This window comes from Glycine soja, chromosome 3, assembly GCF_004193775.1.
Source record: "Glycine soja cultivar W05 chromosome 3, ASM419377v2, whole genome shotgun sequence".
Lineage (NCBI taxonomy): Eukaryota > Viridiplantae > Streptophyta > Magnoliopsida > Fabales > Fabaceae > Glycine > Glycine soja.
This window is the reverse complement of record NC_041004.1, coordinates 579,114-592,057: the sequence shown is the minus strand read 5'-3', so window position 1 is coordinate 592,057 and position 12,944 is coordinate 579,114. Positions and strand designations below refer to the sequence as shown.

Genomic DNA, 12,944 nt, shown 5'->3' with positions numbered 1-12,944 from the left:
TTAGACAGGACAAAGCTTCATATACCAATCTAGTAGAGCAGTTCTTTACCTAAACAGTAACCATGTAAAAGCTCTGAGACCTAATATACAGCTAAAGTTCCTTATGATTATTAAAAGTTATCACTTCAGTTTTACAGAACATGAGAAGGCCATCCCACAATCCTATATACATGTATGTTATCTAAAATCCAAATGACTGCCATAACGATTTTCCAACAAATCACAATTAAAATCACTTTCCAACAAACTGATCGATCTAAGCCTATTATCAATGAAGAAAATATGTCTGTCCTCAACCTGGACCAATGGATTTGCTTATTGCAATACCATGCTAATGGTTTCAGGTTCGAGACATGGACAAGTTCAAAATCAATGAAGAAAATATTAAGAATGCTTTCATATCCAACCCACTTACACATATCCAATAATGTATTCACTCCGGCAAACAGGATTCAAAAGGTAAATAACTTGGAAAGCCTAAAGTAAGGGGGAACTTAGCAAATAGCAATACATATAACTGCAAGACCCAAGAAAATGGTAATTTGATTGATATTAATCGAGAGTATCACTTCAATCTTGTCACAACAGTTGACTAAAAGTTGTTGTTCTAAAAAAAAGTAAACAGAATTGTATTAGCATTTCTTCACCTAATTAGCGAACATGTAAAAGCTAAGCATTCTTCCAACAAGTTAGTTTTCTCTAAAAATGATAGAATTCTCAACAATGTAAGCACGGATTATTAAGTTCATACAGTGAGAGAGGCACCATTGTCAGCCGGGGTGAGATTGAGAATCATGGTTGCAGCCTTGAGAGCCCACGCCTGCGGCTGCTGATAGAGTAAAGCCGATGGCCCGAAGCAGGAGGCGAGCATGTCGGTGTTGATCACGCCGGGGTTGAGCGCCACCACGGCAATCCCTTCCGGCACCTCCTTCGCGACGGACTTGCTCAGCCCTTCAATGGCCCACTTGGAGGCACAGTAAGGGGACACCAGCGCGGCGCCGGACCTTCCCCATCCCGAGGACATGTTCACAATGACGGCCTCCATCTTCTTCGCGGCTATCATGAGAGGGATAAAGTGCCGCAGCACGTTCGCCGTGCCTTTGACGTTGGTGTCCATGACCGCGTCGAAGTCCTCCGGCGGAACCTCCCATATCTTGTTGTTCTTGTTGATTGTACCTGCATTGTTCACTGGTTGATTGCAGCAGCATACTCTGTCAATTAATCAATCATTTCATTGCGGTTGTTAGGGTTAGGGTTAGGGTTACATTATTACCTATGATATCAGGAACAGATCTATTGTCCATGACAACGCGGGCCATTTCTTGAACGTTCTCATTGGAGCTCTGAAAAGAAAAACAAGTGTTAGTGTTTAGTGTTTAGTGTTTAGTTGTTGAAAGAAAGAGAGAGGGAGAGAGTGAAGGAACAAACCACGTCGGCGTTGAGTAACAAATGGTTGGAAGAAGAAAAAGAGAGTTGGGATTGGAGGGAATTGAGGTTATCTTGAGAACGGGAGCAGCCAATTATAGTGTGACCACGATGGGCGAGTTCAAGAGCCAGGGCTCTTCCGAGTCCTTTTCCGACTCCAGTTATCAGCACGATTCGTCGTCTTCCTCCTCCGTTCATCATTGCCAAAAGGGGAAAAGAAACCCTAATTCAGATAAGTATTTTTCTCATATCCTTTTAATTCCACTTCTTTACATATTTATACTACTGTATTCTAACTGAATTAACTTTGTTATAACAGAATTGGAATTAGCTTTCTGAAAGTAGTGGAATGCTGCAACCAACTTGGTAACTTTTGCTTTTGCACTTCAAAGGTATTCCTCAAGGTATTTGGGCTTCTTTGTGATTCTCCTTGGCCTGTTAATATGATTGCTGGCTTCTGGTATGTGACCTGTTGTGTTGTTATCTATGAAGCACGGACACTCTAGTTTCTTGTCGTGTCCGGTGTTCGACACGCGTTTGTATCAGTGTTCAACACTGACACGACACCCGTATCATGTTCTATATTTTGAACATTACATGTGTCTGTGTCGTGTCCGGTGACCGTGTCGGTGCTTCATAGGTTGTTATTGCTATCAGTCTCTCTCTCTCTCTCAAAATCCCACTACTTATATTCTTCTTCCTCCCCCTCAATTCAAAATATCAAATTTTTTTCTTTTTTTCTTTTTATACTTTCATCATTAATTATCCATTTATTTTACACTTTTTTTTTCTGACATCAAGGTACTCCACTGTTCATGATTGGCTAAGTAGAAACTTGTGAAACACCGTATGCACTGATAGTTCACATTGGAGTCTTGTTTAAACAAATTTTGGTGGAAGAGGAATGAGATGGTTTTCCAGCAAAAATGCGTAACCATAGAGAAGCAAGGAAGTCCAAATTTGCTTCTCAATGATGAGAACATGACTCATCGTGATAAGTCTGCAAAGTGAAAGAAGCCTAACGAGAGATTCTTTAAACTTAAATTGTGATGAATCATATCTCTAGGGTACAGCGGTCTTGCAAAGCTGTCATTTGCAACTCTAACAGCATTTTCATTCCAACTTTTTCAAGAAGACTTGTCATTGTTCCATATTAGTTGAGTTATGGACTATTTTTTATGGATTGGCAATGACTACAAACTTGGACCTGCAAAATTTGATTGTTAGATCCAATAGTCTGGAAGCCTTTTCAACTACCGGATGATGATGATATTTTTAGCAATCAATTCAAAGACCTTCTAAATAAGATTCTCAAAGTGAAGGAATAATTCCAGCAAGGTTATTATAAACACATTTTAGAGAAACCAACATGTTAACTAATTCTTTTTCAAATCATGATTTATCTTTAACTTTTGATTCTTGTGTTTTTAGTGTTATTCTTGAGTTTGCTCCAAAATTCCTTTTGAAAGTTGTAAATTCCCTTCATGAGTATTAAATCATTGGTGTCTGAGGCTCTTTGCCAAGACAATTTAGCAAAAAAAAAAAAAAAAGACCGTCAAAAGCATTAATATTTCCATGCAATAGAGTACCAATTAAAGGAATCTCCTCTCCCCACATGTGTTGAAAGATTGAGCCTTGACTAACAATACTAACAATAAATATTTTTTGCTGATCAAATAAAAATAAGATCGAATCCTTGATATATGCTTAAAGACTCAAGCTACTTATCAGCGATGTTTACACCTTATAGATATTTTACACTTTCTTTTTCTTACATCTCTCGCATTCAATTGTAATTATCTTTAAAATAATAATGAGCAGGCATATTTTCTCAAGTGATAAAAGCTCATAAATGGAATTTTGTTTAACATTAAAGATTCCAAATTACCTTTGGGAAGCAACCATAGCAGCCAGCCACAAAGTCATTATATAGTGGGATGGCTATACTAAAGACTGTATAGAAGATAAATAATTTATACTACACACAAAAGCTCAAAAAAAGAATGGAAAAAAATTGAATAAATTTGTAACTAGTAACAAAATTCATTGAGGCACAATTGCAAAAAAAATAAAATTCATCGAGACACAATTATCATCAATCTATGACTTAGTTAACATACACCCAAAGTGCACATTATCACTTAACCAACAACAAAAGAAAGAAAGAAAGAAAGAAAAAAAAAAAAAAGCAGAGCTAAGTGCAAGAAAAATCTAAGAACGACTAAGTTGTGTGAGTGCAAAGACCTGACAAGAGAGGCTCGGTGTGCCAGAAAATGCTAGGACTGCTGGGGAGGTAGTCAGAAAATGTGAAACATGGTGGTGCAACCGAGGGAGAAGTACCAATTTTAAGTTTTGATCTTACACAGTCCACAAGTTTTGATCAGGCAACTGATGTTCAAGAAGTTGAAGATAATGTGTGAGACATTGATAACTCAAACACGGTGAGAAGTATCACAACCAGATTGACAGCTCCTGGTTTACACTTGAAGGGGAACAAATAAAAATAAACACAGCCTGTCATACCAACACTAGACCAATCAAATTCCCCAGATATTGAACTCTAGATGGATCAAGTTACAAATACCTTTTCAATTCTATTTCTGATGTCGACTCTCCGATAGGCATCAGGAAAGAGTTAGGACTTGTGCTCTTCATTCCATTTCAAAATATTTGTCCAACAAAAATCTGTCAAGTATTTTGCCCTAGAATTTCTAATCTGTTTGGTGCCGAGAAAAGCTCTACATCTGGATTGGAAAATGGTAGTGATGGAATGAAGGCTCTTCAAAAAAACAGGACTTAGGAAATAGTTGAGTTACCATTAAATAAGAAGAGAGTAGGTTTCCAATGGATATTAATTAACAAATAAAAGCTGATGGAATTTTGATTTATCTTTTGCAGAAAGCTTGGTAACCCAATTCATGCACACACCCGGACTAAAACACTTTGAAGCTGCTTACAGAATTTTGAACTATCTAAAAGGGTCACCAGGAAGAGGATTGTTGTGTAAGAAGTACAGGTACTTTTAAATAGAAGCCTACACCAATGCTTATTGGGTGAGACCGTGGGAGTATGAAACAGAATGCGGTGGTTATAGTAGTGCAGAAACAGAATGTATATCAATGGCCAACGGAATATGTGAATTGAAAGAATACTAAAACTTTGTGTTGGCAACTCTACACCTATGAAAATCTACAATGACAAAAGGTCAGCCAGCAACCTCCATAACTCACAATCATGTTCTCTATGATGGAATCAATTGGAAGTAGATAAACACTTCATTAAAGAGAAGAAAGAAAAATAGACAGATCCGCATGCCCTATGTCCTCACAGAAGAGCAAGTTGACTGTCCAATAAGAACTTTGGATGGAGTGGGGATGTGTTTTGGGGAGGAGGGGATAAAAAATGTTTTTGAACTCTATGTCCTAGATAATAGGATTTTGGTTAAGAACGTAGCTAGTAACTAGTTTTAAAGGACGTAGAAAACCAACTCTGATTAATATACTCTCTCTTCCATATGAGAAGACTTGGTATTCTATTTTTTGTATCAGATAGAAATTCCAAGTTATCTTTTTCTTTCGAGTATAATAACAATAACAATAATATACAAATGTTAGGTTCAAATTATACCAAAGAAAATAAAAGATAAAAATAAGTGTTCCCATCCAATTAGACTGGACAAAGCTTTGCTCTCTAAACAACAAAAGTAGATTCATATACCAATCTTTTAGCATTTCTTCACCAAATCAGTAGAAGCTCTGAAACCTAATATACAGCTACAGTTCCTAATGATTATTAAAATTTATTACCTCAGAGTTTTACAGACAACATGAGAAGACCATCCACAACTCTATATATATGTTATCCAAAATCCCAATTATTGCCATAACAATTTTCCAACAAATCTCAATTAAAATCACACTCCAAGAAACTGATCAATCTACTAAGCCTATTAGCAATAAAGAAAATAGAAGAATACTTTCATATCCAACCCACTTATACCTATCCAATAATATATTCACTCCTGCATACAGCATTTAAAAGGTAAATAACTTGGAAACGCCTAAATTTAGCAATACATATAAGTTCAAGGCCCAAAAAGTTAATTTGGTTGCTATTAATAGAGTATCGCTTCAAAAGAGATCCAAATATTTACCATCCGCCATAAAATGAACCATGTATAGCACTTGAAATACAACTTACTGATAAGAACAACCACTGCTTTTGGAAACAAAGAAATCATATTGATAAAAGGGGGCAGGGCATAGACCACTAAAAGTTGTTGTCAACAAAGTAAACAATTTTGTACTATAAAAGTGGCAAAACAGATTATTCTATGGCACAAGTAGGGCACCTTTTACTGCTGCCAGGCTTAAATCAATCAGATCTTCGTAAACAAAGCTTTAGTCTATAATCTGCAAAGGACTAATAGTAAGGAATGCATAAATACAAGCTTAGGTACCCATCATACACGTTATAAATTATTGCATGAACCATGAAGTTTAGAGGTATGCATTATGGTTCAAGTACAAAATACAGATCACTCGGTTCAGGCGCATCTACATGAACATAATATACATAAACTCACATCACTGGTAGGCACCACCCACATACATGAAGAGATATGTTAGCCTCAAAAATGGATAAAACTTATGAGCATAACTAAAAAGCATTGAAGGAAAACAGCTTGAAGAATATAACCTCTTGACCCCATGCACAAATTCCTTGCCTATAGACTATTCCTAAACCCTAGCTCTCAAAACATGATCAAATTAGTGGCGGTCCCAACAATGAAGGGCTCCATGAGAAGCCTTGTCAAGAAATAGAAGAGAACCCCCAAGGCGATCGAGATGGGAAGAGCAGGCAGAGCCTTACGGCACACGGACAACAAGATGAGCGTGCAGCCAAGGCCCGATATAATGGCTAGGTAGCAGGCATAGACGGTCATCAAATCATACATAGAAGCTCTCCCAACAAGAACACTGTAGAAAACAAAGTCACCAAGTCCAAGCTTAATTCCTCTTTCCCCAATCTCCCTCCTCACCCCTTCTTCCTCCTCATTTCTCCCAACCAAGGGTGACCTTTCTCCTTCATCATTAATCTCATTCTCATTGTTATTGTTATCATTATCCCTAGACACAACCTGAAGCTCAATTCTGGAAGTTTCCGAATCCGAAACCCCGGCGGTGGTGACAATAAACCCTACCGCGGCCGCGTGGTTTCGCGTATTGACCGTCGGCCGTGCCTCGTAGACGAGCGCCGGGAGCTCCTCGTCGCGGCTCGACGCCAATTCCACGAGGAGCTTGAGCGGGCCGCCGGGGGCGAGGACGGCGACCAGATCGTAGAGCGCGAGGGCGACGAGGAGCGTCCAGGTGGTCCACTCGGGGAGCTTGGTGAACCACGCGGCGACGATGATGCCGAGGCAGACGGTGTAGCACTGGCGGAGGAGGATCGGGAGGCCGCCGGAGGCGAAGACGGAGAGGACTCCGACGACGGAGAAGTTGAAGAGGAGGAGGAAGGAGGTGACGGCGTCGAGGGGGAGGGAGAAGCGCTGGAGGAGGGAGAGGAGGATGGATCCGCCCATGGCGGCGAGGACGAAGAAGGCGGAGAAGCGGGTGTAGTGGAGGAGGAAGGCGGTGCAGTTGTAGTAGTAGAGGAGGACGAGGAGGAAGGTGACGAGCGCGATGAGGACGACGAAGACCACGGCGTTGAGGACGGCGCCCTCGAGCTTCTGGGCGGTGGTGTCGGAGGGGTTCTCGGCGTAGACGAGGTTGGCGGCGGTGGCGATAGTGGTGGTGGTGGACGGCGAGGAGAGAGAATACACTAACAGGACCACAAGGAACATGCAGATCGAGACTGGGCTCATCACGCCGATTATCTCCATGCCCAGACATTCCAGAACGCTCGATTCCATTTTCACTATTTTTTTTCTTTTTTTTAGGTTTTACTCAGCGCTGAAACCTCCATTTCTGAATCTCAATAAACTTCTTTTTGCTTCTTCTAAATGTCACTTTCTTTACAAATAAACCGAATCTTATGAACTAGTTTTTTTCACTCACTGCTCGTATTTCAATGGTTAATGAATTACTTTATCTTTTCCGTCAAAAATAAATGCCAGAATAACTTCAAAAATGTTACCTTGGAATAATGGTTTTGTAAAAGTAGTGTTTTACTCTTAGGCTTGGATAATTCTTTTTTTAATTTTAAAATAAATTTATTTTAAAAGTTTTTTTATATTCTTTAAATTACTTTAAAGGTATTTTTGTGTGAAGGTGATGATGGTAATAATAATAATGGGAATATCAATAAAGATGGGGTGGTGACCTACAAATATAAAGGTTAATTAAAACTATAAGTACAAATATAATTGTTTCCTGAGTTTATGAAGGAAATGTAAGATATGTGGTTGAGTATTATGATATGTGAGCCGTAGGGGTGTTCCAGATTTGATCTTATTCCTCAATTTAATTCAGTTTAAAACACTTTGAATCAGAGTTGACCAAAGAAGCATGGTCATATTCTCTGTTAACCCTTAGCACTAACTGTATAATTTTTGCTTTATCTAGGCACAAGTAAACGTGATTAATGAAGAACTATTAAAATAAAGTATACAAGGAAAAAATAAAGTATCAACATCTTGCCCGGAGAAATAACTAATAAAAAATATAGAAAGAAGAGCATAAGCAAACAATTCAATCTTCATTATTATTAGGTAAAATAAGAAAGGAAACATCTGCAATCAGTGAAGATTACAAGTGAACTCACTCGTCCATGCATGACTCAAATCCTCTGTTCTCAATTTTATTCCTCCAATAAAATCCTATCAACTAAGAGACTTTTCTCAAAATTAATAGAGAAGATGTATGACCATTTTTGTTTGAGTATTTTCTAGGAGAGACAAAATTTAGGAGGGAAGATACATAGAGAAGAAAGAGGACAAAGGTTTTAGCACCCTTTTTCAATCAAAGATGCTTATGACATGCCATGCTCAAAGGAATAGGTGGATCAGAAAATGAACCATCAACAATCTGATCAAACACCCATTTGTTAGCAGCCTCAGTGTAATGAACACCATCCCAATTAACCCAAACAGATGGATCCTTGCATGGCTTTCCCACCAGAATCTCCTTGCCATGAGCCTTAATCTTAGCACCACAACCAATGTGCAAATTGTAATTGTACTTCCCACCATGCCCACAACATGCTCTTAATGGTTCCTCAAAACCTGCATTTCAACAAACACAAACTCATTTTTCCTACACATTCTCATAAACCAAACCAAACAAAGGTTTTAATTACCATGCTTCTTTGGTTGACTAATGAGAGAGTACTTCACTGAGTAAACATCAACATAGGTTATGGCAGCCAAGGGAAGCTCTTTTCTGAGTTGAACCACTACTTCTTTCAATTTACTATTGAAGAACTTGGCAACTTCATTATAAGGGTTTGCACATCCTGCTTTGTCCACCAATGATGGTTTTACTGGGTGAAGATCCATGATGTATGGCAAACAACCAACGGGGCCCGTGTTGTGAACCCAAAATGGCCTTCCTCCATGATTATATACATACTAACAATACCAAGCAGAGGTTATAAGGTTTGCTTGGTGGTGAAGGAAGGAAAAAGAAGTTGCAGGTTTGAATCTTCTCACTAATAAATAAAATAACAATCAATACTTGCCAATAAAAAATAAAAAAAAAAACAGAAACACAAACATGAATGTTATGTGATGCACATGCTAGAAAGTTGTCTTTTATGTGCAAAATTATCCATTTGGTATTATAGTTGTCTCCATTTTAAGCTTTAGTTCCTACACTAGAAGATCGAAAGTTTTAATCCCTGAACAGTTTTTTTAGCAGTTTTGCATTGCCAAAAAAAGTGTTCTAGTAAGTAACTTTTATGCATGTCTATGGACTAAAACTAGCAATTTTTTTTGTATAGACATTAAAAAATGAAAGTGAGGATAAATGTAAAGACTAATAATTTGTTTGGCCAGAGAAGAAAAGACAAAAAATAAAGAAAAAATTTAAAAATTTATCTTCATCTCTATTTTAATTCAAACATTTATCTTCCTTTCTTTTCTTTTTCACTCTCTTCCATTCTATCAAACCAACCCTAATTGAATAGTTTAATCTTTTCTATATGAGCAACTAGAAATATCACAAAATTTGAAAAGGATTACCTTGATGACGTTCTTGAATTGAGCCAAAACATCTGGAACATATTCTTTCACTTGATCCGAGCTCATGTTGTGGAAGTAACCGGATGTCAAGTCATTTTGACCAATATCGAACGTGTATAATGCTTGAGAAAAATCTTCTGATTTGGGTAACAATGTTTCATATGCTCCACCAAAGAGGGGTGAAAAATGTTGATGACTCACTTATTTGAAGAAAACTAAATTTATTAACATGTTCATATCTTATTCTTGGATTCTAATATGAGCCCATTGGAAGAAATTTATTAACTTTTTTTTATAATCATATTGTTGATACGAGTATTCATCGATTATATCCATGACTAACATTCAATAAAAAAAATCTAACAAGACCAACTTTAGTGAAATTTTTTCTTCTCAATCATTTTTTTATTTTTCATCTTTAGAAACTCAAATAGACAATCTTAAGATATCGAATTCAGGATCACTCCCATTAAAGATTTATTGGCATGTAATTTATTAACCAAAGAGAGTTGGATGACTATTATAAATAGATATATGGTAAGGGAAAATATGATTCATGCCTTGGCATTACCTTTATCGTGAAAAAATTGTGTCCTGCGCTGGAAATCACTGAATTGATTAAATTGAACATCCAAAGAGAAAGGGCTGAAACCACCAGTCTGATGAAGGGTTGTGTTCTGGGGTCTAATGGTGGATCCAGCAGTTGCAAAGTTGGCTCCATGGCTATAATTTGACCCAACAGAATCAAGAAATGCACTCAAATAAGGCAGCCCCAACTTCTTAGCTTTTGTTTGATGCACAGTAGGAAAAAGAAAGTTCAAATTAATTAGTGTGGAAACTAACTTCTTTTTAATTGAAATGACATGGAAACTAACACATAAAGTGCTATTCTCATTAATCAAATTAAAATTTGAAAATTTGAATAATAAGTTAAGCTAACTTTGTGTTGTGATTAATCGCTCGCTGACAGATATGATTGTGAGTACAAAGAAGATTTTGTCAGATTTTCTTAATCCAACCCTTACATTTTGAATCACCATAAGTGTCCAAAATTTGTATAAGAGCTGCCTTTTTTATGAACTTCTTTACTACATACTGTTTTGCGCATGATTTTAAAATGGGTGACAATTACAGAATATGTATTTAAAAACAAAATTATCTTTTAAAAATCTAAAAAGACAAAAACAAAAATTGTTAGAAGTGTGTGTGGTCCATTTATCACATGCTACAAAAAAAAAACTATGTATTGCATTATATAAAAATAAAAGGTTTTCATTTTCTGTAAAAAGATTTTGTTCTTTCTCTCTGAATCTGCTCCTTTAAATTCAATAGCAATCAGTAATTTGACAAAGTGAACATTAAAAAGTTCCAAATTTATTTATTTTAAATTTAAAAAAAAAATTAAAAGTGTGTGTCGCTCATGTAGTCATTTATCAATCATAGTATCACACCCTACAATGCATTTAATATTCATAAGTATTATTGTCTATCAAGTTGCATCACTTTTATTCAACAACAAAAATAAAAGTTGCATCAAGTTTTTTACAATAAGAATAGAACTCATCAGAGTTTGAATAACATGCATACTATTATTTCACACAAAATATAAGATAAAACTTAATATCTCAAACATTATCCAAATATTTCACTATATTAGGTTAATCTTAACGAGTATTGCATCAATTTATTATAATTTAAGGATTTGATTCAAAAACTACTTTTTTTACTGGATTTTTTTCATCATAAACTTATTTCTGCATTCCATAAAAAAATTACTAAGTGGTTTAAAAATCAAGTGTCGTGTAATGATCATTCACATTTTTTTAAAATGATAAAATAATGTAGTATCTTTCAATAGCAAACTTAACCCTTCATGTTCCCTTATCGTTGCAATCTATCCAAAGCAAAACGTTAAATTAAATTATAAAATTTGAGTACTACGAGAATGTGAAGAATAATAATTTACTTTTTAAGGAACAAATCCTTAAGCAAAATTAATCTTAAACGACTAGACAACAATATTTTTCCATGCTTTGGTGAGATTGAGGTTGCGTGTACCCACCCACTGACAGGCATGAGCTTAGCAAATTTGTAAGTTATGGATAATGACAATATCCACTGAATGTGTCTGTGAATACATTTCAAAAGCCAAATAAAATCCAGAAGATAAATAAACTATTTCTTCTAAGATCCCTTTATTTGGGGAACAAAAATATAAATAAATATTATTTAACAAAAATTAAGAAGTAAATTGACTCACAAACGATCTTATTATGCTTAGTTTACAAAATTCTCAATCATTAAAAAAAAAAAACCCAACCACATACAAAACCATCAAACACATTTCTTAATGTCTGGCTTGAATTTAGTCGATGGAAGATAAATTTAAAAAAAAAAAAAGAAGAAAAAAACAACAACATTATCCAAAGTTCTACAAACTACATACATTCTCAAAGAATCAATTAGCTAATGTTGAATTTTGATCGAAAAAATTAAAATGAAGATCAGCAGGAAATATACGGTTGGTCTAATGATTAACAAAGAAGGAAAATAGAAAAAAATAATAGGTTCAAATCTTTTCACTAACAATTAATGTATAAAAATAAAAAGTGAAGATAAACATAACAAAAACCAAAGGCAAAGTGCATAATAGAGCTAATTGAGACATATAATGAAGTTAAGGATTGAGAGAAAATGAAAAGAATTGAAGTACCTAAGAAATCAACAATGAGACGGCCATCACAGTAACGACCAGCAGGGTGATGGAAGTAGGACTCTCCATGAGGAGAAGGCAGCAGAGAGGCCTCCAGTATCTGAATTGGAGTCACCAAAGTTGAATATGGCAGGGAAATTGCACTTTTTTGAAGCAGCTAGTGAGTTTGTGATGGAACAAAAATAGAGCAGGACCCAAAGGGTGATCAATTTGCTTTTAGTGTTCATGATCATGTTGTTGTTGTTGTTCAATGTGTAGCAATGATGCTACTACTCAAAATTCAAAAGGGTGAGGAAAGGAAAGGGTATAGAGAGAGTAGGGGACACAAAGTTAGGGCCTAGAGAGAAATGTATGGAGAGATATATGGAATGATGTTACTAAACAGCCCAAAACATCATTGTTTGAGACTTTGAGAGGAGCCGCATGTGATTGGGAAAAGGACTGTTGTTGTTTTCCTTTGAAAACTCTAAGTAAAAGGAAAATTTAGTTTCTAAAATTGTATTACGTTAGTTTTTCCTTCGTGTGGTCAGAAATTTTTCAAGATTTTTTATTTCACATTCAACTATTTTTTTTCTTCCATCAAATCTACCCATTTTAAAATAAAGTGGTATCCCAGTTCTATTTTGA

At 36.1% G+C, this 12,944-nt stretch overlaps 2 protein-coding genes and 1 pseudogene across 3 annotated transcripts; all 3 read right to left on the bottom strand.

The window, feature by feature from the left end:
- Positions 1-514: 514 nt before the first annotated feature.
- LOC114405718 (NADPH-dependent pterin aldehyde reductase) lies at positions 515-1,760 on the bottom strand. 2 transcript variants are annotated; one of them, XM_028368185.1, is made up of 3 exons: positions 1,429-1,760; positions 1,274-1,343; positions 515-1,188 (listed from the first exon to the last, which is right to left on the bottom strand). In XM_028368185.1, the coding sequence occupies exons 1-3, from the start codon at positions 1,624-1,626 to the stop codon at positions 746-748; spliced, it is 711 nt and encodes a 236-aa protein (XP_028223986.1). In that variant the 5' UTR covers positions 1,627-1,760; the 3' UTR covers positions 515-745. The 2 variants fall into 2 exon arrangements, with proteins under 2 accessions (XP_028223986.1, XP_028223987.1); XM_028368186.1 differs by having other exon boundaries at positions 515-1,176.
- A 4,034-nt stretch (positions 1,761-5,794) lies between these two features.
- On the bottom strand, positions 5,795-7,464 carry LOC114405716 (presenilin-like protein At1g08700). Its single transcript, XM_028368184.1, has one exon. The coding sequence runs from the start codon at positions 7,334-7,336 to the stop codon at positions 6,179-6,181; it is 1,158 nt and encodes a 385-aa protein (XP_028223985.1). The 5' UTR covers positions 7,337-7,464; the 3' UTR covers positions 5,795-6,178.
- Positions 7,465-8,102: 638 nt separating this feature from the next.
- On the bottom strand, positions 8,103-12,735 carry LOC114405715 (annotated as a pseudogene).
- Positions 12,736-12,944: the final 209 nt, after the last annotated feature.

Bases quoted from the DNA above. Each gene is read 5' to 3' on its own strand.
- LOC114405718 (XM_028368185.1), bottom strand. From the start codon at position 1,626: ATGATGAACGGAGGAGGAAGACGACGAATCGTGCTGATAACTGGAGTC. The intron at 1,344-1,428 runs GTTTGTTCCTTC...TTTTCTTTTCAG, and splicing joins TGTTACTCAACGCCGACGTG to AGCTCCAATGAGAACGTTCA. The intron at 1,189-1,273 runs GTAATAATGTAA...GCAATCAACCAG, and splicing joins ATCTGTTCCTGATATCATAG to TGAACAATGCAGGTACAATC.
- LOC114405716 (XM_028368184.1), bottom strand. From the start codon at position 7,336: ATGGAATCGAGCGTTCTGGAATGTCTGGGCATGGAGATAATCGGCGTG.